We start from the raw sequence: 24,266 nt of genomic DNA, 5'->3' as shown, positions 1-24,266 counted from the left end.
TTCAGAAATCTGCCTGCAGCCAATGACAGGTTTCACCCCACAAGTGTCTCAGTGACAGGTGGGAGCTGAACAGCTGCAGTGCTTTTCTATATTATGGTCTCTGATCCCAGCTGTTTCTGGGCCTGTAGTTCCCCTCCTGGCCTGCAGATGACAGCATCGCGCCGCGGCCCTCTGCGGACAGCGACGCTCACAGCGACGGAGAAATCCACAGTAAACACAGAAAGCAGACTGTCGCCAGGAGAGCACGTTAGCTAACAAAAACCTGGTCTCAGAGGTAAGAAAACGAGTATTTCTTGTTCTTCATAAGTGTGTAAACTGTCAGCTGTTTGTTCGTAGACTTTTGTTGTGAATTAAAAGTGTAAAGGAGCCGGAAGTGAGTGTGTAGATACAGCTGTAGCTCACATACAGTACGAGCCTTGTCACATACTGTATGTTAGCCACCGCTAGCAAACACTATGTGACAGAAGCTGCTCTGTTAGTGCTAAATGTTCCCTCTGAGAAATACAGAATACTGGCGAAAATCAGTGCAGTAGCCTGAACAGAAATGGATCTATTATCACGTAAATAATAGACGAGTTGCTCCTCTAAAACATGCTAATTTCCTTTAAAAACAAGTAAGAGTCACAAACAAACTGATATCGACGAGCTCCTGTTTGTTTCAGAGTAATATGGTGAAAACAGTGTTTACTTTTCAGTCCTAGCTGTCAGATAATGTTTTTACAAGGATTTGGACATTACCACCAGACCTCTAAAGATGCTGTTAAGTCTAATTTGCCTTTATGGAGCTTGTCTGACAGCCACCTTTTCAGGTAACAGCCTGTGTTTTGCTAAAAAACTAAGAAAAAGAGTACTGTCTCTAGATGGTATCTTGATAATTGCATGATACATGGGACTTTCAAAATGCCGATTAGATGATTCACAAACATTTTTAACTCTGTGTCACTACATTTTCAATTGTATTTGGCTTAGAACTAAAGTGACACAACAGTGTACATAAACTTCTGTAGATAATGAGCAGTGAATGGCTTCCTGGGTAGACTATCAGTCATGTGACAAACATTTATCAAGAAAGTGAAAGTAGGGCCATTGACTTTCATATCACTCCATTTATATGAACTAGCTGGTTTAATTTATGTGTCAAACAGAGAGAGTCAATATTGATTCAAAAACTTAAATCAATTAGTTCCCTGTAAATGACATGAACACATCTTATTCCTGTTTGTGTAGCACATGCAGCGGAAACTTGGATGAAACCAGCGTGTAGGTGTTAAGAGGCGACATTTTGGCATTGAGAAAAACAGTGCAACAGCTTGAGTCGTCAGCAGACCACAAGAATTTTCCACAGATGTTTTCAGTGTGAATGCTGACCTAATTATTATTGAGTAGTCTGGCTCCTGCCTGTGTCTGTGATCTGTTAACTCTCCATAAAACCTGATCATTGCTTCAGGACCTGACTGATTGTTCCTACTTGTCACTGAAGGTGACCAGCGCTTTGGTATATGGCCCTTCAACTGCTTAGGCAACTCAGTATCATCTACAAAATCTCTTCTCAGAACTCACTTTAATGATTTGGCTGCTAATTCTTGTATTTATTGAAATTCTATAAGCCTGTTTCTATTTTAAATTATAGCAATTGTAGCTTTTATCATGTGATTTTATTGTAAAACACTCTAACTTTTAAAATGCGCAGTAGATTAAATGTTTATTAATATTATTACTATTATTGTTAAGCAACCGGTAATAACAATATTAATAATGTTTACACAGCACTTTACAAAATCCAGGGTACAACATGCTTTACAGAACAACAAAATTGAGCAAACAAGTCATAAAATAATCAGGATTTAGGACAAATATAATCACAACATGGTTTATTAGACCAGCACTTTGTTAAAAGAGGTAAAAACAGAGACTGGAAGAAATACAGAATGTTTGTAGAACACAAATGGCCTGCCAGTAAAAATATATTTTAAGAAGAGACTTAAAAGATGTCAGATTATTCCAGAGCCTCGGGGCCCTGAATATAAACAAAATGTACACTTAATGACCCTGTTAGTTTTTAGCCATGTCCCTAAAACGGATAAAAGATCTCTCCTTAAGGATCTTAGAGTACATCCTCATGAATATGGGACTAAAATAACTTGAGTTGAGGTATGAGGACCAAAAAAGACGTAGTAGTGCATCCGTAGCTCTTAAGTGAATCCTGTGTAAACAACATAAAGCACAGCAGTGTTACAGCAGTACAGGCTGGTGGGGGAGGTGGATTATTTTTAGAGGAAGTCCATATGCCCGTACACTGGGTCGATTGACCTGTTTTGGGCAATACACACCTCGGCATTCTGACCAGGTGTTCATATTAAAGTTTTAGCTCATGGGGACGACAGTTTTCAGCAACTTATCACTGCCTGTCACAGTTCAGGAGTTGTCCAGGACTCGTTTTAAGGTAAAGTAAATCAGGTAAATGAAAATTATCACTTTGACGGGACAGTCTTGGCTGAACTCAAACATGACTTCCTTTTAAAGAAACAGCCACCCTTTAACTCTGGAAAAATGCATGAAATACGACTTTAAATCTGGGCTCTGTTGTGGCTATTATTAGGGACACAAGCAGTCAGATATTTTAGCTTCTGCTCACTGCAGCTGATAGATCCTCCAGTTTTCTGCATCTGTACATCGATAACTTCTACTTTTTTTTTTTTTTTACTGTAAAGTGAGTTCTCTATGTGTTTGTTTTTGGTAGTTTACCAAAAACCTGTAATCGATAAAAAAAAAAATAAAAAAAAAAAACATTAGGGCAGTTATTGATTTAACACTGGCTTCCTTCTTCCCCTAGTGATGTGTTTGTCCCAGCTGCTATAGTGGAAGAGTCTAGCTGAACCCCCTCCCTACCCTTGAAGACCTCCACCAACAAAACCTCCTTCCTCCACCTCCACCTCCTCCTCCTCCCTCCGGCCGCCCCTGTGATGCCTCCCTCGTGCTGTGGCTGTCTGTCACAGTACACCCACCATCACCTGGTCGCCTTCCTCCTCACCTTCTTTAGGTAATCCAGAGTCTCTGTCCCCTCAGACCAGTGCAGGATTTTAAATGTGCGTCTCGGTTTGTTTCTGCATAACCTCATGATTCCAGATAGATGAACAGAGTAACTGGAAGCCTAATGACAGCTAGACAGCGAATTTTTCTTGTTTTTGTGTTTTGCTAGGCAGGTTTTTATTAATTTTCCCACTGCTTTATCGACTGGTCGCAGGAAAGATGAGGTTTATGACTAGTTTTTGCAGCAGTTTCTGAACAAAAATGTCCAAACCAGCCTGCTGGGCCACAACAAAACAGCGAGGATGCAAAGTGAAAAGGAAATATCAGTGCAGTTTGTGCAGAAACACGGTGTGAAAGATGTGACCTGTTAATTTAGTTTAAAGGTCTATAGGGTAAGGTTAATGGATAGTATCAGCTGTCTATGTTCATTTCGGATAGATAGGGAAGATACAGAAATTACAAACACCATTATGCTATTGTTAAAGGTTTGTACACTCTTAAGTCTTGTTTAAAGTGAATAGATGCTGAAAATGTCAACCTCAACTGAAGAAAAAAAAAACAATCTACCAAGATTTATTTAGTCAATAATCACTTGAGGTGTAGTTTTATGAGATATTTCTTTTGGGATATGTATTTTTTTATTTTGCAAAATATGTAAAGAGATTCATGCAGTTTAGAAATGAAGAATGTGCAGTGAGTTAAACATGGAAGGACATGAATCATATTGTTGTCGGTAAGTTTCATACCATGTATTTTTCTTTCACAGTCATAGAGTTAATATTTGATTACAGTAGTTTTAGTATCACAAGTTTGTGGTTGTGCCACCAGGTTTCAACAGTTCTTATCAGGAACAAAGCAAAGTGCTGTCTGCAGCGGTGAGCAGCTCACAGAGAACTACATGCAATTTTTTTTCTGTTTCCTGTTTTCTCGATAAAAATGTTGCATTCCAGTGTTTCCTGTAATTTCTTTGAGCACAGTTCAACTGCTGCTACTGTGGAATTTAACTTACTGAAAATTAATAATTAGCATTCAGAATGTGACCTTATGTAGCCTGAGACAACAAACAAGAACATGTGAGGGACTATGAGAAAAAAAAATCCATTTTAGTATATCAAACAATCATTAGATATTTCAGCACTTGCTTCCCTGAAATGAGAACTTTGATGGATGCTCTTTAATATATCCCTTTCTAACAACTTTTGCTTTTACTTTCTGAGTGAACCTCTATTCTGTGTGTCCAGCTATGTGTTGCTACATGCATCCAGGAAGACGTTCAGCAATGTGAAAGTGAGCATCTCAACCCAGTGGACGCCGTCCATCCAGAATGACAGTGCTCCAGCGTTCTCCCCCAGCGAGGTACTAAGCAACAAGTACAAAAAATACAAAAAACAAGTTAAAAGCTGTCTGCTAAGGTGAAGAATGGCTATTATTTACTGTTGTTTAGCCAAATATTGTTTTGGAAGTAAAGTATTTCCATGCGTATCACTGTTATTTTACCTTTTGTACACTTTAGACAGTTAGACAGCGTAGTCCACAGTCCAATTTAATGCCAAATGAACAAAAACAAACTTCTGCTTTCATGTCTCTGGGAAAAGCTCCCTTGAACTACCCTTGTAGATGAACTGCGTATAATTAAGTGTGTTTTCTTTGACTGTCCCAGACATGGGAGGACAATCATCTGTTTGCAGATGAAAAGCAGGCCACCCTGTTTCTAGGAGCTCTGGACTCCATCTTCCTCTTCTCATACGCTGTGGTGAGTGAACTACACCATTTTCTGTGTTTAACAAGCTTCTGAGAGCGGCCGCAGAAATGGACAGAGCTGGCAGTGGCTGATGTTGACGAGTGTTTACAGCGTGCCAAGTTGGGCTGAGAGGGAAACCAGATTCTGAAACACCGGAAAAATCTAGATATAAATCATCTGACAAGCATCATAATTTCACGTAAGAAGAATTTAAATAAAGCACAAACCTTTAATGAGAGAATTACCTGTGTAGGGTCTCAGATGGTAAAACAAAGGGAAATATTCATTATGTTGCTGGAACACAACATGGCTTATATTGCATCTTTAGTTTTGAGTAAAATCAGGCCAGTTGTTGTCTTTTTATTTGTGTAATTTTGGTTTGTTCTTGTCTCCACAGGGTCTGTATTTGAGTGGTGTGATTGGAGACAGGGTGAACCTGCGATACGTCCTGTGTGTCGGTCTGTGTGGTTCTGCTGCAGTGGTCAGTATTAAGTCATTAAGCTAAATTATGTAACTTATCCTGTGTTATGTCCCTTTGTGATCATCATTTTATTATATTTTCTTAGTGACAACAGATTGAATCACCTATTTGAGTTATTTAACCCTCTGAACCCCAGGCAGTTCTGAAATTTTTTTTGCTCCTTTCACATTTTTACTCACTGTGGCCTAATTTTTTACTGCAATATTAAGTCCTGCACCTCCAGCGAAACAAAACAACCATGGATAGATGTGTAGAGAGCTCAAAAATGTCTATTGAGAAATTTAGTAATTTATTTACTGGGTAAAGCATAAATAAAGAAAACACGAAAGCTCAATTTCTTTGAATATTCTTCTTACAAAAAATGTAAAGGAAACTTGGAATCGACTCGTGCAACATTTTTCGAAGTGCCCGCAGGTAAAATTGTGGCTCTACATCCCAATAATATTTCACGACTCACATTTTTGTTACGTGAATGTTTGTCACAGTTAAGACATTCATGGCTTCTCAGTTGCACTCAGGAGCTAAGACTCTAGTAATTGCATCGGGCTTATGTCGGGTTTTAACACTTCTCTGCACATCAGCTCCAAACATATTTTACCATGCTGAATGTATCTTCCAAGAACTTTCACCTTTTTACACCATTATCGAGCTGTGCTGCATTTATGTTATTAATCAATCATGTTTTAGTTTTCTTTCAGTCTCTCTTGATTTTCTCTCTGTAAAAATAGCCTGCAGTACTGAAACTGAAAATATTCAGAGTTTTTATGAAATTACTGTTTGTTGCAGATAAGTCAAATATGGGTTTTTGGTTGAGTTAAAGAGCACAGAATTTTTTGTTTTCTTACATAATTTGGTTTGTTCCAGTGCTATCTTTTTGAGAATTTTTAAATAATATGTAAAGTAATTTGAATGAAATTACATGATTCTAAGCTCAGATTTGCTTAATTTTTCCAATGACACCGAAAGTTACACATAATGAGTTGAAGAATTATAAGACAGCTGAAAATGCAATGCTTCTCTCTTGTTTTTACAGTAATTGCCGTAATTCTGGCAATTAAAGCATTTAAATGCCTTTCAAACCACATTAGCAGGTTTTGGGCACTCAAGTTCAGAAAATACTCCCAGCACTGTGTGTATTGGCATATGTAATATTGTGCGGTGCAACTGAAGCTGTTCATGCGTTTGCAGGAGTTTGTGTTCGGCACTCTGACCGAATGGCTCCACATCTACAACATCTATCTGTACTGTTTCCTCTGGATCCTGAACGGGCTGCTGCAGTCGGCCGTCTGGCCCTGCGTGGTGGCCGTCATGGGCAACTGGTTCGGCAAGACGGGGTGGGTGACATCTCTGTTTACAGTATCCACGTTTATCTAACACTGCTTCTGTTATTACCAGCAGATGTATTTAGGTCACAGGCACAACATCTGCACAGCCTAGAGATGCTAGAAACACTGCTCACACAGTGACGGCCATTCAGTGGTGCTGCTGCACAAACATTAGACGCCATTTAGCTGCAGGTTTCCTCTGCAGCAGGACTTGTAATGTGCTGACTGTAAAAATAGTCAATCTGTTTCTGCACTTAGTAAAATAAAGTATGTTTTGTTCTGTTGTTTAAAGCAGGGGTGTCAAAGTCATCTTAGTTCAGGAGCCACATTCAATCCAAGTTGATCTCCAGTGGGCCGGACCAGTAAAATCACAACATAGTAACCGATAAATAACCACAACTCCAAATTTTCTCCGTTGTTTTAGTGCAAAAAAGTACTTTCTGAAAATGTTCACATTTAAGGAATCATCTTTTTACAAAACATCATGAACCACCTGAAATTTCTTAATAAAAATAAATTCAATTTCAACAACATTATGCCCCCAGTTTATCATTTGCACATTACAACTTTCAGATCACAGAGTGTCACAAAGGCACGAAACATTTAGTTACAGGTGTCTGGAACTGAACAATATAGTGTTTTACTTTAAAAAAGACAAAAAAAACAACAAAAACGACAAAATATTACAAAAATGACCTACAAACAACAAAAGCGAGAAACAAAATGACAAAAAAACGGGACAAATGACACAAAACAGAGCAAAAAAATTACAACAAATTAGACAAAATTGTTACAAAGCAACAAAAAAAATGTACATACAAGACAAAAAAATGACAAGACTGAAACAAAATGCCAAAAGCGATACACAAAACAATGAATAAAGCAGAACACAAAATGACAAAAATGATATATAAAAACATAAGCGTGACAAAAAGGAAACACAAAAACGAGAAACAAAACGACAAAAATGTGACGGAAACGATAAAAGTCAGACAAAAAAATAACAAAAAAAGACAAAATATTACAATAATGAGACACAAAATGACAAAGGAACAATGAACAATGTAGTATTTTACTTTATGATCAAACAACTTGTCATGGTCTAGAAATTATTTTAAATTTATAGTTTTACAAATTTACAAATTGCAGTTAATGTCTTCTCTGTAATTTTCACACTTTACAAAGCCATGTGGCGGGCCGGATCGGACTTTCTGGTGGGCCGCTTTTGTTTGACCCCCAGTTTAAAGCAATTGAAGTCCTGTTTTTTTTCATAGAAACACCTGAAAATAGAATTTTCTAACAAAACTTGATGTGTTCCAGGCGTGGTTTTGTGTTCGGCCTGTGGAGCGCTTGTGCATCTGTGGGAAACATCTTAGGAGCCTTCCTGGCTTCTAGTGTGCTCAAATATGGATATGAGGTGAGAGAACACGTGCATTTCTGCTCAACCGCTACTTTTACTGTCACACAACCAGCAGCTTGTTTTGACTGTGTTTCTTTGTGCAGTATGCGTTCCTGGTGACGTCTGTGGTGCAGTTTGCTGGAGGGATCGTCGTGTTCTTCGGCCTGCTCACCTCCCCGAAAGAAGTCGGTAAGAACTGTTGGGAAAATGTGGTTTTTCTGCACCTTTAAAGTTGAATGCAAACGTTACCCAGATGCTGCACGGATTCCTGTGTTCCACTTTGCTTTGGGAGATGTACAAATTAAATTTCTGCTTAATATTTGTGTGTGTATCTATGTGGTCGTATTGCTGCTTTTTTAACTGGACCACCCACCTTTGTGTGTTTACTTTGAATTCCCAAGAAAGCCAGCGTGAACTTGTGTCACATTACGGCCTGAAATAGAAACATTTCTGTGTTTGTATTACCTAAAGTCTTGATTAAATTTAAGCTGTAATATGTGTTTGTGTTTCAGGTTTGAGCTTGGAGTCGGAAACCGGACTCGGCCCAGTGGAGACCGACACCGACAGCCACAAGCCTCTGATGAGCGACGAGGAGGACGAGGTGGAGGTGGAGGTTTACGCCAGGCGATACGAGGCGGCCGCCGAGCAGCTGGACGAACCTCCAGTCCAACCTCCACAAGCCATCAGCTTCCTGCAGGCTTTCTGTCTGCCTGGAGTGCTGCCTGTGAGTCTGAAGAAGACGGATTTACTAAGCTTTTTCCCACACGTGATTAAATTCATGACACTATTCTCACCCTGATGACTCTGTCTGTGTTTATCCTGCAGTATTCTCTGGCTTACGCCTGTCTGAAGCTGGTCAACTACTCCTTCTTCTTCTGGCTTCCCTTCTACCTGAGTAGCAACTACAGATGGAAGGAGACTGAGGCCGACCGCCTGTCTGTGTGGTACGATGTCGGAGGGATCATCGGTAAGCAGCGAGCTTTCAATTATAGTAATAATAGTATTATTAAGGTTTGACTTGTTTTCGAAGAAATAGTAGCTTTTTATAGAGTGTGGTACCTTGGAAGAAGCATTTTTATGTAAGTTTCAGGACCGTGATGCTCTTATATTAAGTGGAAATATGAAATGGAGCTGAAATGAGTAATGGATTTGTCAAATAGCAGTTGTTTTAATGTTTGATTAAGTGGTTTTTCAAGCAAATCTGCCCAACAATCCCCGGTTTCTGCTTCTCCACTGTGAAGATTTGCTTCTTGTTTTTGTCTTGTGCAAGAATAAACTAATTGTCTTTGAGTTTTGGCCCACTGGTCGTACAAAACTAGCTATTTAAATACATCAACTTGCATTTTAGGAAACCGAGTGGCACATTTTTAAACAAATTTCTAACATTTTTTGCAGGATTATTTGAGAAAATAACTGAAATATTAATCTCCAACCTCAGCTGCGAGAGAGAGACCAGTCGTAAGGCATAGTTCACTCAGACATACATTCTGGACAGCTCTTCTTTAATAAAAAAATGTGATATATGTGAACAATTCCTAAAATAAGACATCCAAATTGCAATTTTACACTTGATAAACCAGCTCATAAACAATCACAACCGTAGTTTCTTATGATTTATATACTAGTTTGTGTAAATTCTAAGTTTGTCTCCATCATCTTGTGTCTTTGTTTCAGGAGGAACAGTTCAGGGTCTGATCTCTGATTTTATGGGGAAGAGAGCTCCAGTGTTGGCACTCAGTCTGGCGCTGGCAATGGGAGCCCTGGTGGGATACAGCAGTGAGTACAAATATATCATCTGTAGGCCAGACACAAGCTTTAAAGACACAGAATTAATGAGCAAAATGAAATGATAAACCCAAAATTGAGGGAGGTAGCTACAACAGTATCAAAATACAGCACTAAATCTGCACTCTTTTGGGTTTAAAATGCCTTAAATTCATTTTGAGAGTTAGAGTCTAGGTTAATATTTTCATTTTTGTCCACTCTCAGGGTCTCCTAATGACCAGGTGATAAACGCGGTGCTCTTGGCCACCACCGGCTTCTTCATCGGCGGTCCGTCCAACATGATCAGCTCGGCCATATCCGCTGATCTGGGCAGACAGGAGGCTCTGAGGGGCAGCAAGGAGGCTCTGGCTACTGTCACTGGTATAGTGGATGGAACTGGAAGTATAGGAGCTGCTGCAGGACAGGTAAACACAAAAATATGGATAATTTTAGCACCAAAACAAACTTAGTTAGCAAGCTGCACCAAGGTTGAAAATTCTCTGCATTCTGTCCGGCAACTTGGAACCTGCCATGCCAAAAGTATCCTTCAAAAACAGAAATAATAAATTAAAACAATACATTAAAATGCAGGTTTGTATTGTACACATTTAAGCTGTTTCCACAAACCCTCTCACAGCATTTATTTTGTCAATTTCATGAGATACAGCCATGCAAATGTCATTTAACCTGTAGATTTCTCCATCATCCTGTAGTATCTGGTGTCTTTGATTGAGAGCAAGCTGGGCTGGATGAGCGTCTTCTACTTCTTCATCGTCATGGTGAGATTGTTTTGCAAGCATGAATGTGGCTTTTTATTTGTGGAACAAAGTATAAAAATGTATGTTGTACACCGGGAATGTTTCCAGAGTCATATTTTTATATTTTGAGAAGCCATTTGACTTTTAACATTATCCTTTTAAAGCTCTCCAAATTTAATTTATTCCTGTGATCTGACCTGGATGGAAAGTGTTTCTCAGTTACTAATAGCAGGGGCCTCTCAGGGGTCTACTTAGGAGCAATTATATTTATTATATATAATAATGGTCTTTCTTAAGTGTGTCCAGATGTTCGTGTCTGAATGTACTCTGATGACACTGTGATTTTTACTCATTTACTGTCTAAATAAAATGCAGCAGCCAAACTGACAGCTGCTGTGGGCTGCTCGACTCTTAATTGCACAGTGAGGAACAACATTTTGATTAATCCAGTTGTTTCTATTACAGTTAAAGCAATGGGGAAGTGAAATTCCAGCCCAGAAAACATGAAAGATTTAGGACGCGGTGTTAAAAAAACAGCCTAAAGTCAGCACAAAAGGTTCACCTCCAGTGACACTTCAGCATATTGTGTCTTATGTTGTACCTGTTGTTCTGTAGTTGCGTTCAAATTCTTGTGCAGATGCTTTTAATTTGTGCGCTGTCCCTGCAAAACAACCAATAAACTAAAATATTCTATTTATTTTGTTCTGTTTTGGACTCATATTCATCTACAGACGCATCAATCGAACTCACTCGTGACTTAACATGTGTTTTTCTCTCAGACTGGTGGCAGCATTGTGTTCATCACGCCGCTGCTTCTCAAAGAGCTGCGAGCCATGTGGAGAGACAGACGAGCGCGGCGACGCCAGCTGTGAAAACCTCAACATCTGCCAGCTGTAATGTTTCTCCTCTTATCGGCGGCACAGCAGGTCAGATTCAGCTCCTCGGGTGAGTTTCAGGATGTAGAAAACGAAACCTAGAACGCACAGGTACACTTCTTTCAGTGTAAATACGAAGATTTGGAGGTTGAGCTGAAGTGCCTGACTGAAAAAAGAGTTTTAAAAGGGACCTGACCGTCACACAGAATGTAGTAGTGTAAATATTTTAGCTTTTAAACGGGTGTAAATCGTTCACTTTTTATGTTAGGTCGATATGACTGAATTTCATTTTTAAACCGCGAATTCTTAACTTAAACATCAGACTCTTGTGGACATTTAAAGGGTCAGAATTACCTAAAGAATGTGAAAAGTGATTGTTATGTAAAAAAAAAAAAAAAAAAAAAGTCTATTGTTAGCGGTTGTAGATATGTAAAATATTTCTATCGGGTTCGGTTGAGGGTATTAGTTTTGCACTCCAGAGGTAATCAGGCAGTCGTGAACCACTTTGATCGTAACATTTTGGGAAACTTTCACTTCACAGCCACTTTATCTGTCATCTGTACAGTTTTTTTTGGTAATCCAGATCAGAAATTTTGCTGTAAAGCCTTTTTGTAGCAGAGACTGGTTCTCTGGATTATTCCCTTTTCACCTCCTTTTTGCTTGAATGTTTACAGCTTAAATTTTAGTGTCTTAAATCACAGTTAACTCACACACAATGGGTTGGAATATGCTGTTCCGTTCTCACATTTTTAATTTACATTTTAGCGTGTAGCTAAAAACTAAACTGACATCACAAAAGAGTTTGCAGCAAAATATTAGTTTTGTTTGTTTGAGGAACTTAACTGTTAATCTATGTGTCACTTATTGAGTTTTAATTGCCAATGATGGTAAAATATTACTGCAAGGTTTTAATGCACGGTGGCGGCATTATCATAAAATTTCATCCGTCTGCTAATTATTGTCGGGACAGTTTGTCTTCAAAGCCAAACAAGCTAATTTTGGTTAAAAGAAGAATACACAAATTTTCATGTGAAGTGTTTTTAACATGTTTGAATAATGACATGAGGCCATGATTTTTTATCATCTGTATGAGGTAGGTTTCTTTTCTTAAACTTGGTGCAGAATAGGAGAATTTCATTGCTTTTGTCCCCCAATGAGCCAATTAAGTGTAATAGAATGTCAGTTGAAATAGATGTGGAATGTGTAACACTATCTGTGGTGCATTTTAAACTCGTTTTTATTTTAATTTATGTGAACTTTTCGATTTTGAACCGATGTAAATGCATTTTACTTTCTTTCTGAAATAAATGCAACATATGTTTTGCAGACTGAGTATTTGAGATAAGATTATTATGGTATGTGTGGAAATGTATACGAAACTGAGCTTTGACACCCTACGGATGGATGGATAGATACTTTATTAATGTCGAGGGAATTGGGATGTTTGAAAAGCATACTGTTTATTGCATACAGGAACTGTAAAAACAGGAGGATTTGTCAGAACTTTCTTACTTTCCAAGGATTCTTGAACTATTCATGAGTGACATTGGCATGATAAACCAAATCTACACTTACATGATTTTCCATCAAAATAACTTTACCTGTCATTTTAAAATCACAAAAAATGAAGCAGTTGAATGAACACAATTCTGGCAAAAACTAAAAAATTTTGTTCTTCTCAGCTCAGCATAGAAGCCATGATTGACTCGGCTCTGATCAGCCGTCACATGGCAAAAATTCAGAAAGTTTTCAGGTGAACTGCAGGCTGTTTATTCCCAGAGCAGAGAGGAGACGAAAAATGTTGCCCACGCTGATTCTAGTTCTTAAAAAATTTTGTAAAACATTTTTAAAAATTTTTTTTCTTAATTTAACTGTCAAACTGAAGACATTTTTGAGGTCTCTCTACTTCTAGCCATGGTTGTGTAGTTTCCATAGAGATGCAGGACTTTACATAGCAGTGGAAAATGAGCCAACAGTGAATAAAAATGAGACAGGATTTTGGGTTTCAGGAAATTAAGTGTCATTATTATCGCTTGCAACAAAATAAAAATCATCTGCTTTGGTGAAATTTGCAATTCCACACAAGAACCACCAGGGGGCGATATTAGTGCAAAATCAACCACAATGTAACAGTAGCAGAAAACACGTCAGACCAGTAATTTACGGCTTAAATCAATATAACATTTTATTAATTTGCGCACACTATATGACATGATGAAAGGCAACAGTGCACCAACAACCCAGCAACAGAATCTTTAACATTTTCTATACAAATATTCCTATTTAAAAAAAGGATATGATTTTGATCTCATACAGTTCTTACATGTTGCAAGGATACATATACCAGTATTAAATTACAATAAAATTATTACAACTGGTATACAAATATTATCATACATTCATGCATATACAAAGTCAAAAAAAATGGAAAACACTACACCTCGATATAGCTGCGACAAGTGAATTAGGGAAGCAGCGTTTGCTTGAGCACTGTGAGATTTTTATTTTTATTTTTCCTCTCCATAGTGTCTTATGGGAGAGGTTTAATTGTCAACAAATTCCTCATCTGTGTCTCAGTTTTTCAATGAGGATTTTTAAGTTTGTTTTTTTTTAAAGACTGCTCTAGAAAAGTAGTTCTTTTGTCAACCACATTTTAAAGTAGTGCAAAGGTGTAGTTTCAGGAGAAAAAAAATACAATTAGTTGTAGCAAAAAAGGTGAATTTAGAATTATTTCCGCACAAAAACAAAAGACAAAAACTGCAAATAAGTTAATATAGACTTTGAAAGTTTCGTCTTGAAAGATGCACACAAACAGTCTCACACACACACACACACACACACACACACACACACACACATATATATAAGCTGACAAACAAGCAAGAAATCCTGACGATTTTTAAACCATGTCGGTTATTTTAAAATCTGTGACTCTGTGTGGAATGATGGGGGAAAAAAAGAGCACAACATGATTACAAACAACTGCTTTCATGCTGATTTTTCGCACAGACTGAGGCAGCCGGTTCACAAAAGAGAGACTGAGAGACTTTTTAAGGGGGGAAACAAAAGCATGTCTGAATCTGAGGCCGCTCGTCTGGCTGGAGGGACCCTTTGATCGAGGAAGGGTCTCAGACATTTTCTCTCGTGAAGGTTTTCTATTAAAGTTCGTCCCTTTTTCCCCGTCGTCCTCCCCCCAACCGCTGTCAAAGCAAAGAGTGACAACAAAAGCCGGCCGCCTCCCCCCTCCGGGGATCGGGGTTTCCTTTACGTCGAGCTCTGACACACTGACTCTTTTACCTGATGTGAAACTCGACACGAAGCGCTGAACCTCAACAGCTTTTACCACAACACAATAACAAGCTTTAACCCTTCCGCCCCTCTATGGGTCCATCTCTCGGTCTCTCTTTCGTGGCCTGTACATGCAAACAACCTGAGCTACACTGATTGTTTTTCGGTTACTGAATCACACGATGAGGTAGTAAAGAGCGGATTAACCCTGGTTATGGCTTCTTGTCCATATTTAAAAAATGACAATTAACGTACTGAGGGGAAAAAAACAGAAGATTGTGTTATGGGTCACAGAAAGCCAACAGCCTCACCTTTTAAATACTGTAAACTTGACATTTTAACCCTCTAAAGGCCAAATCCTGCTGAAAAGTTTGATGAAGTTGGGAATTTAACCAAATGTAACTTTAAAATTGGGAAAGTTTCTACAGGTTACATTTAAAAAGTCCCCAAATTAACCATTTACATGAAAGAGATTCTGTTTAAAAAAAAATAATAAAATTCTGTACTTCCCAGTGCAACCAGGAAGCCACAAGTGACACAAGTGGAACTAAAAGTCACAAAGCAAAAATTCAGGGACTTTTCCAGCCAAACTAGATTGAACTGCAGGCTGTGCAGACATTAAACAAGTATGAAAACCATTTCTCCAGTATTGTTAATGCCTTTGGGCAATTGAAAAATGTCGTACATGTTGATTTATTTTTAGATATTTTTGTAAAATATATAATTCAGGAAAATCTACTTTTTGTTTTGCCCATTTTTTAAATGTTTTTTTTTGGCATTTTAACTGTGGTTTTCGGAGGGTTAAAAGTATTTCAAAGTAAAAATCTTGACCTTCCGTTGACTTCCTGTTACCCATAACTGATAAAAATGTCTCTTATTTAATGGCACAACAATTCCTTTGGTTCAACTGCCTCAGCTGCCATAAAAACTCATGAAAAACCTGAAACTAAACACACTCACTGACACACAAACACTTATATGCAAACATATATATAAAGATATACAAAGCAAACACTATAAAAACTGCACAGCGACGGAAAAATGTGACACAGCTTGACTCTTCAAATATAGATATAGAAAAAAAAAGAAAATTATCAAAAGCAGAAACCAAAAAGTTTAGGTTCCTCTGAGCTGCAACACAGTGATAAAACACTACATTCCCTTCATGGAGAAAAGAGGCGTGAATAAAAACCTACAAGGTGGACATCATCGCATGAAGACAAAGAGTGAAAAAATGCTACATTATTTAAAGCATAAAGCTGATGAAAACATACCACCTGATATGTTTCGGTCTGTCACCATTAACATTTTTTACAACCCCATTATGCGAATAATACAAAGCAAAAAGAGAATATAGTTTGTTATTTGTACTTTTTTTTTTTTTGCAAAGTTGTGATGGTGGAAAATGGCCGATACTTTTAGGGTGGCAACAGTGGAGTGTAAAAGAGCCACAAGGCATAATTTTGGGGGGCGATGGCATCTTAAAAACACCTTATCTTACCTCGTTTTACTATGTTTTTAATTTTATTTTATTTTTAACGATGACCTAGCATCGCGAATAATAAATAAATAGTCACATGTGAAACTTTACTATTATTATTATTGCTCAGAATTTTCTCGTACAGGTACGACCGCTTCATCTCAGGAGCTGAAACCTCCACCGCTGACCTTTAACCTGGAGGTAATCGCAGTCGCGCTGCCAAACTTTGAACCCTCGAGGCGAGGTTTCGACCCCCGGCTCAACTCGAGCTGTCAGGGCCGAGGCTAAAAGGCTACGTGTGGTTCCAGGAATAGTAACTGGTCTAATCAAAACCTCTTCTGACGGGAGGGGGAAAAAAACAGGTCAAGGGCTGAGGTTGAAGACTTTTCAAGAGGAGAATTAACCTCTTCCAACTCCTGAAAGAGTGCATTCAAAATGATTTCACAGTATAGTCAAAAGCTGAGTAAAACAGTATAGAGAATATACACTATATAGTTATCCACAAAAACCGTTTCTACAGTCCGAGCTGTGTTAAATGGTAGCTTTCCTGTGCTGAAAATGAAAGGTATGTGGTGTCAGAGGTTTCTAAGCCCACGCACGTATGTGCTTGTGGACAGTCACTTACAAATTGCTACATATATACAAAAGGATGAAGGTGAGGTGATGCGTGAAGGAAGTCGACCACTTGGTGATCGTCCACTGGGTCTCGTTGTGCTTTTCTTCTACTGCCGAGATGATACTTTGTAATGCAGCAGCTTCCTCTTCTTCACCTTGAAGAAATCTGGAGAGAAAGAACACAACGCCAATCAGTTAGGAGTGAGGTCGACGTTTAGAGAAATAGACGGGAAATTACAGGCTTAGCTCTCTCCAACTGTGACCTTGAAACAAAAATATTAAATCTGATATTATTAATTTATTCCCATACTTGTCTCTTCCTTACTCTGCTGAATACACTGCCTGCAGTTCAGCTGAAAAGTTTTAATTTTTTTGCCATTTAGCTGTTACACACACACAAGCTGCTAATCATTTTCCGGTTGCATCTAGAAGCTCAGAATATTTAGTTTTTTACAGATTTGAGTTCCTGAAAACGGTACACTGCCTGCAGTTCACCTGAGAAGTCCGCTAATTTTAGTCACATTATCAGCTGAGTTACCAATGGCTTTTTGGTTGCACTGAGGAGTGCACAATCTTAGTTTTTCTTTGTCAAATCTAATTAAAGTAAACAGTGAAGTGATTTTAATTAAATATCATGAATTAAAGCTTAGATTTGGTTTCCAGACAAAAGCAAAAACCTCAAATCATTTGTTCAAGACCATTTGGAAAGTTGAAAAACAGACGATTCATAGTGTTTTTACAGGTTCTGGCTTTGATCTATCGTGTAATTTTGGTCAAACCTGCAACGTATTAAGCAAACTCACCTGTGATGGCCGCCTGTCTGCGTTTCCCCGGCCGTTGGAGCCGGTAGCACCCCCTTGTGGTCACTTCCAGATACTCGTCGCCGGACCCAGATGAGCTGCTGGACACCGGTGAACCCTCGCTGGACGAAGACGACGCCCACCTCTTGGCTTTCGTCGCCTCGGCTGCAGGCCTCGCCGCCGGCTGCACCATACAGCTGCGGTAAAACACCGGAACGTCCTGCCACCTCAGAGCCTCCCACTCCATGCTGGAGCCGTTCCCCGGCACGTCGCTCTGGAAGTCAAAGTTCCAGCGCTTGTTGGCCACCTCCACACTCATGCAGAGCAGCCGCTGGAAGTCCTTCTGCAGCTGCTGGTGGTCGACGGGCCCGAAGAGGTTCCTCCTCACCGGACCCACCTTCAGCTTCAAGGCCTCAATGCCTCCCAGATGAGAAACCTCCGAATCCGACCCCAAAGTCGGTCCTGATGTGGATGCTGATGTTGAGGCCATGGCCATGTCCCTATCGGAGAACAAACAGAGTTAGAGGAAGGCCAGAGGTTCAGTTCTCTCTGTTGGGCTTCAATGAGGTGTGATGTGAACTTTTACAGGTGCAGATGTGCTGTTACAGGCACGGTGTCGACCCTCTGGGGTGCCTTTGTGTTTTATGTGATCAAACACACATGTGGCTTCGCCCGCTGAGTAATTACTGCAGAAACAGGTACCCGAAGTAACAGCAAATAAATCTCACCGCCGCGCCATGACAGAATGAACCTGATTCTCCACCTGCTCCGGTGTTTGCCAGTCGAAGGTCGACAGTAAAGGTCAGCGGAGAAGAAGTCAGTGTTGTGAGGAATGTTTCCTGCATTCCCCGTCTGCCGCTTTCAATTAGAGGACGACTGCTGGATTCTGAGATTAACTTCTACACTCTGCCGTAAGTTTCCAACCTGTTTTTATCTTGATATGTAGTCAGATGATGTTCTACATAGAGGTGGATAAAAACCACATCCCCTGCAGACTCTTGAAGTCTCTGAGCTCCTGTTCGACTCCCACTTAACTGACTCTATCAGCTGTGCGTAGGCAGTGAAACAAGATGACATTTGTTATCTGGAATAGGCACAAATTCAAGTTAAATTTAATCATTCTTTTCTAGGTTATAAATCCTTCAGGAGACTCAAAGGCTGCAACACTTCCAACAGTTTAGTGCTAATAGCATCACTAAGAGACTTAGACTTTATTTATCTGATGCTGTTAGAAAAGCTCCGTTTACGCAGCAACACGATGAAATGCAAAAAAACAGCTTTTTCACATTGGCACACACTTATTTTTTGCACTTGAAACCAGCCTAATGTGGTTGTACGTCTAAAAATATCACAAAAACTGATTGTGCGGTTCGTTTTAAATCTGTATCGCCCAGTTTATATGCATCTGCAGATACTTTTATCTGGATCAGACAGTCATAAAGTGGAAATCTGTCTGCGGTGGTAATAAAAGTGTGTCTTTGCAAAACTTTAATGATTAACCAAAAAGCAAATGTGCAGTTTACAGCATAATCAGGCCTGACATTTACGATTTTGAGGAATATTATAGTATGGTTTCTCTTGTTTAGTCTCTATGCATGCTTAAAATCCTTGTTTAGACTCTAATTAATATGATTTCCAGTTGGATTTTACATATAAAATTAAGAAATTATCTCTTTTCCAATCATCCAATTGGCTACAATCTACCCTCATGAATGAATTTTTGATGCATTTATAATATTTCAGTCACATTTAAGGGCTGCAGTCCCTTTTTGGCATGTGGGAAACTAGTCATTTCAAGCTTTTTCCACCATTAAAAACAACTAAATTGGTTCTAACCTAACACACAAAGCAGCTAAAATACAAGAATAACTGCTCACACGAACTGAAGTCGTTTTTTGGCACAACACCGGCTTAGAGAAAAAATAAAAAGCAGGCCAAAGGGGGGCCGGGAGGAGAAGATTCAGAGCGTTGCGCAACTGTTTGACGCCTACAGAATATATAGCAAGAAGAAGCACTTTCACAAGTCAGCTTGGCGATTTTTTACAACCTTTCTACTCATACAAACCGTTAAACAACGCGTAGGGAACCACAGCTTCCTAATTCAAACTTTTTCAAGTGCGCACTTTGCTCCAATCTCTATAAACTACAGATTAAAACCACCACCGCAACTTCAATTTCCCTCGTTTGTTTTCTTAAAAGGATGATAACTGTTCATTTTAGGGCCGCATATAAAAAAACAAACCCACAATTGCTTTCTTCCACCAGCAGGGCTGCTCGCTGCGAGTGAAAGTTGTTTGCGTCGAGAGCGAAGTGGGCGCGGTATGCAGGTCAGGTTTCCACTGTGGTCGGTGTCCCCACATCCAGAAAAACACCGACACCAAAATGTAACTCAAAAAAACACTCAAAATGCACCAAACACCCCTGCGACAGCAAAACACTAATGCGCAAAAAAAGCAACAGCGGAAAAGTTGGTTTTCGTGCTGCGTAAAGTGAATTGAGTGTGCAGAGAGAAGCTGGTGACGCAGTTAGATTCACTGACGATGTGGGTCAATGAGATGCGGCACACAAACAGCCCTGCATCCCGACAAGTCGCCGAAGGCTTACTTTTACGCACAGAATTTACGCTTATTAAGAACGACAACAGAAAATGATGTTGGATAACTTTTACGCAGCTGTCAATTAAGTGCGTAAAAGCGGTAAATTAGAGCGACAGAACTGCTTTAACTTTGCATTTATCCACATTAGAACGAACCAAATTGTGGACACTTTCTATAAAAAAAATAATCACCATTAACATACAAAATACTCCCCTAAGCTATAACCACAAGCAATACAAAGCACATTTTCTTCTTACCATCAGCGTCAATGTCTCAAAAAGTCCTCAAAGTTCAAGCGTTTCGTCTCCAAATTACGCACAGCTCATTCAGTCCCAGGAATGAAAGGTGTTCCTGACAGTCCCGTGTACATAAAGCGTCACGTTGAAGGGTTTCAGTGGACTCTACCCAAGGGAGGGTCGTGCTTGTCCCCTTATCTGCGACTTGTTTGTTATGGACTCAGAAGACAGGAGGAGGAGAAGGGGATGTCCTACTAGAGGACCCAGTCACGTGGTTTCCATCAAAACAGTCATTGTTGGAGCGCAGCCAGGAGGTAAACAACGACCATAAACTATTACTGCACTTTTACGCATCACATTTTGCGCAATCTATGCTTGCAAAGCTGCAGAATTGCACGGAATATTACACCTCTCCAGAAAAAAAAACTAGTAAAAAGTGCAATAAATGCATCTAATAAAGTGTTACTACACATGCATTAGAGTGTAAATAACTTTCTTACCCTGTTTTCATGATGGTAAAAGTCCGCTGCGTGTTTTTGTGCGCTTCTGCTGCTGCTCCGAACCTGTTGCTTCTGCGCTCTGCTGCGCTCCTTGTGCCTCACTTCTCCTCCAGCGGGAACAGAAGTAGGTCAAATATCTTGGCGATGGCCGCCATTTCCCCTTCTCCCTCAAATGTGACACACATTCTCGTGTAGTGCTTGCATCACGTTTTGTTTTGGCGCCGCGCCCACCTCCTCAAGTCACGTTGAGCTGCAACGTGAGCTGGACACGAAGCCCCATTTAGACTTTTTTTCCCGCAGTTTTCCACGTTTATTTCCAACTTTTCATCGGTTTGAAAAGTGGGGAAAAAGCACTGAAAGTTAAACTGCATGGCCATATGCATGTGGTCATTAAAAGAAAAACTTCTCCATGTGATGAATAAACGCTACTTTTCACTTTTAATAAACTTACTTACTCAATAAATCAAAATAAAATGAGACTGTGGAAAATTAAACTTTGCAGCTACTTTTACATGTCAAATAATGCGATTAATCATATCTCATGCTGAGCTAAAACTGCATAAAAGCTGTTTTACTGGAACATAATAAATCTGACAGTACAGTGTGTACTATATACACTATGTGCACCATAGAAGTTATTTATTACAGCTTTCCACTAATAACACTAGTATGATGTTTAACATTAATAAAGGGGTGGAAACAAGTTAGATAACTGATTAATAATTTTTTAAAAAGTTATTTTAAGCAGCAATGCATAAGATTTCACATTTTTTAATATCTCATATATGCTTGTTTTCTTCTTTAAATAATAAACTGAATATGTTGAGGTTTTGGACTGGAAAGAATAAAAAACAATACATTTTAATATTCAAATTAGGTCTCCTGGAGCTGGTAATTTATATTTTTAAAAGTATATTAAATTTTACATTTAAAAATTGTGTATTATATTATTTATATATTTTTAAAGCAAAAAAAAATAACTTATTGAGAATATGTCTGCTGGTTTGTTTTTCATTGTGGGCCAAAAAAAAATCATGTGATAAAACTGGCATTTTTCTTGCATTTATGTGCATCATTTTGCATTAAAAAGCAGAATATGGATCATTTTAATCATCCTGATCATTCATTTTCTTACCCTTCATTTTTAGCGGTGCACATACTCCTCTTATTTTTAAGTTCCAACTCTTTTTCAGTTTATGAATGACCGCTCAGTCGTCTCTTTCACGTCACTTGTCCCTCTTTTGCCCTTCCGACTACTATTATCACACATTCTTTGTCTCCATAACCGTTATGAAATACTGTAGCTTCTAGTTTGTAATTGAGAAATTGAGTCCCCTGTTTCCTTTTGTTGCACAGACTCTTACAAGTGCATTACACGGGCAGCAGACTGACTGTTGAATTGCTCTTCAGTGACGTAACACAGCAGTCATCGGAGAACGAGGCCTGTATCCAGCCAACGCCCCTCACTCAGAGGGTCATTCCAGGTTTTAGACACCGGCTATTTTTACGCTATTCATCGCCTGGACGTCTCGCACAAGCAGTAATATTTTCCCTCCTCAAACCCGCCAAACACAGACAGTGTTTCTGCGGAACTTTACGAGACGTTCTCATGATTAGAGCAGGTAGCGGCGGTCCTTTTGTAGCTTCTGTGACATTTGCGGCCTAAAAGTAATTATGTCACCACTGTGGAATGTTTCTTAATTGGAGGATTTTCACATGGGGGGCTTAATGGAGAAAGTTCAAGGCAGTTCAAGGCTCCAAACAAGCAAAACAATTTCCCTTAATTCAGCCAAGTGTGTTTATGGGTCTCACATAAACCCGTAAAATCTCAGCTTTGGGCTTAATTTATTTGGAGTCTGAATGGGAAGGCAATGAATGGAAATTGTTGGGGAGACCGGCTGAACTTTTAAACCAAGTTTATAAACAACCCCCTAATTCCTGAACTCAGTAAACACATATGTTAATAGTAATGAGTCCTGAACTTATACAGCAGAATGCTTTGTTGGTCTATACCTTCCACAACGACACATAGTGGTGTCTGATCATATGACAATGCTATAGTATACTAGGGTTTGGTTAGATTTACCAAAGTGGCTGTTTCTCTTAAGGTTAGGGAAGCTTTGTTGTCATGGTTACAATGAGGTTACAATTAGGGTTAGAAAATATCATAGGCAGGCTTTAAGAAACAGCATTGCTCATTAATACCAGTCTTCTGTGTTAACATCCAATGTTTATTTGACCCATCCATCCACCCCAACCTCCTCCTTATGTCGCTCGATAGCTTCCCATTGTTTTGTTGTCATTTGTACTCTTTTTAACAACAATATAATAACAATATATATGTATTTTTTGCTTACTAAATCACTTATTAGTTGCAGAATTAGCATTTTCTAAATCCGAACAAGCGTTTTAACAAAAAACAGGCGCTGTTAGCTACTAGAAAGTGTCCATTCATCAGCTCTAGATTCAATTACAGTAACACACTCGACTCCAGTTATTAGTAAAGAACACATTTACAGGTTTAAGTTAAAACAAAAGGACCACATTAATCCAATTCTTGCAGGCCTTCACTGGATATCAGTTTGTTATAGATTTTAATTCTAACATTTTATTGCCTGTTTTTAAAGCCTGACACGGACAGTGTCTTTTAACCTTCCTGTTGTTTTCATTTACGGGCACCAAAAAATATTGTTTCCTTGTCTGAAAAAATATAAAAATTCAGCAAAAAAAAAAATCCCCAAATTTCTGAAAATTTGCAAAACCTTCAGGAAGAAAATTCTAATAATTCCTTAAAAGTTTCCCTTAAAAGTTTTTTTTTTAAATCGCCCAAATTTGGCAAGAAAATATTTTCCAAAAATGAGTAAAAATCTTCCAAAAAATCCTAAAAATATCTAAAGTGATTACATATATAGCAGTGAAACCTCTAATATTTTCTTTAAGAACATTCACAAAAAAAATCATTTAAAATCCAGCAAATTTCGCTGGATTTTGGTTGATTTTTTTGTGAATGTTCTTAAAGAAACATTTTTTAAACATTTTTTTCCACCAAAAAATGTTCAAAGATTTCCCAAAAATGTTGAAAATGTGGACATCAGAAGTTTCGCTGTGAAAATATATATTTTTTCCACATTTTCCAACTTTAAAACGGGTCAATTTGACCCGCAGGACGACACGAGGGTTAAAACATTACTCAGAACCTTCTTTTACCACAATGCCTCCTCTAAACTGGTTCTATAGAGGTTATTTAATTTTGTTCTTTTATATATGTGGTGCTGTGTCTGTATGGTTTTATCATCTTATCATCTGCTTTATGGAGCCTTGTCACCTGTCAGGCCCTTGGAGCCTGATTTGGCTGCCAGCAACAATATAAATATGAC

At 38.8% G+C, this 24,266-nt stretch overlaps 2 protein-coding genes across 3 annotated transcripts; one reads left to right on the top strand and one right to left on the bottom strand.

Moving 5' to 3' along the window:
• The first annotated feature begins 135 nt into the window (after positions 1 to 135).
• Positions 136 to 12,699, top strand: slc37a3 (solute carrier family 37 member 3). The gene is made up of 14 exons (XM_035951406.2): positions 136 to 274; positions 2,834 to 3,040; positions 4,272 to 4,386; positions 4,691 to 4,783; positions 5,169 to 5,252; positions 6,441 to 6,586; positions 7,898 to 7,994; positions 8,081 to 8,165; positions 8,489 to 8,700; positions 8,802 to 8,943; positions 9,651 to 9,752; positions 9,966 to 10,165; positions 10,454 to 10,519; positions 11,278 to 12,699. The coding sequence occupies exons 2-14, from the start codon at positions 2,964 to 2,966 to the stop codon at positions 11,368 to 11,370; spliced, it is 1,512 nt and encodes a 503-aa protein (XP_035807299.2). The 5' UTR covers positions 136 to 274; positions 2,834 to 2,963; the 3' UTR covers positions 11,371 to 12,699.
• An 833-nt stretch (positions 12,700 to 13,532) lies between these two features.
• Positions 13,533 to 21,045, bottom strand: cdkn1d (cyclin-dependent kinase inhibitor 1D). Of its 2 annotated transcripts, none has more exons than XM_035951408.2 (3): positions 20,890 to 21,045; positions 17,560 to 18,056; positions 13,533 to 16,922 (listed from the first exon to the last, which is right to left on the bottom strand). In XM_035951408.2, exons 1-3 carry the CDS (start codon positions 20,898 to 20,900, stop codon positions 16,864 to 16,866), a joined length of 567 nt encoding a protein of 188 aa, XP_035807301.1. In that variant the 5' UTR covers positions 20,901 to 21,045; the 3' UTR covers positions 13,533 to 16,863. The 2 variants fall into 2 exon arrangements, with proteins under 2 accessions (XP_035807301.1, XP_023132994.1); XM_023277226.3 differs by lacking the exon at positions 20,890 to 21,045 and adding an exon at positions 20,411 to 20,616.
• Positions 21,046 to 24,266: the final 3,221 nt, after the last annotated feature.

The sequence above is a fragment of the Amphiprion ocellaris genome, chromosome 21 (assembly GCF_022539595.1).
Source record: "Amphiprion ocellaris isolate individual 3 ecotype Okinawa chromosome 21, ASM2253959v1, whole genome shotgun sequence".
NCBI classification, from domain to species: Eukaryota; Metazoa; Chordata; class Actinopteri; family Pomacentridae; genus Amphiprion; species Amphiprion ocellaris.
The sequence above is the reverse complement of the archived record's forward strand: the minus strand, read 5'-3'. Positions and strand labels throughout refer to the sequence as shown.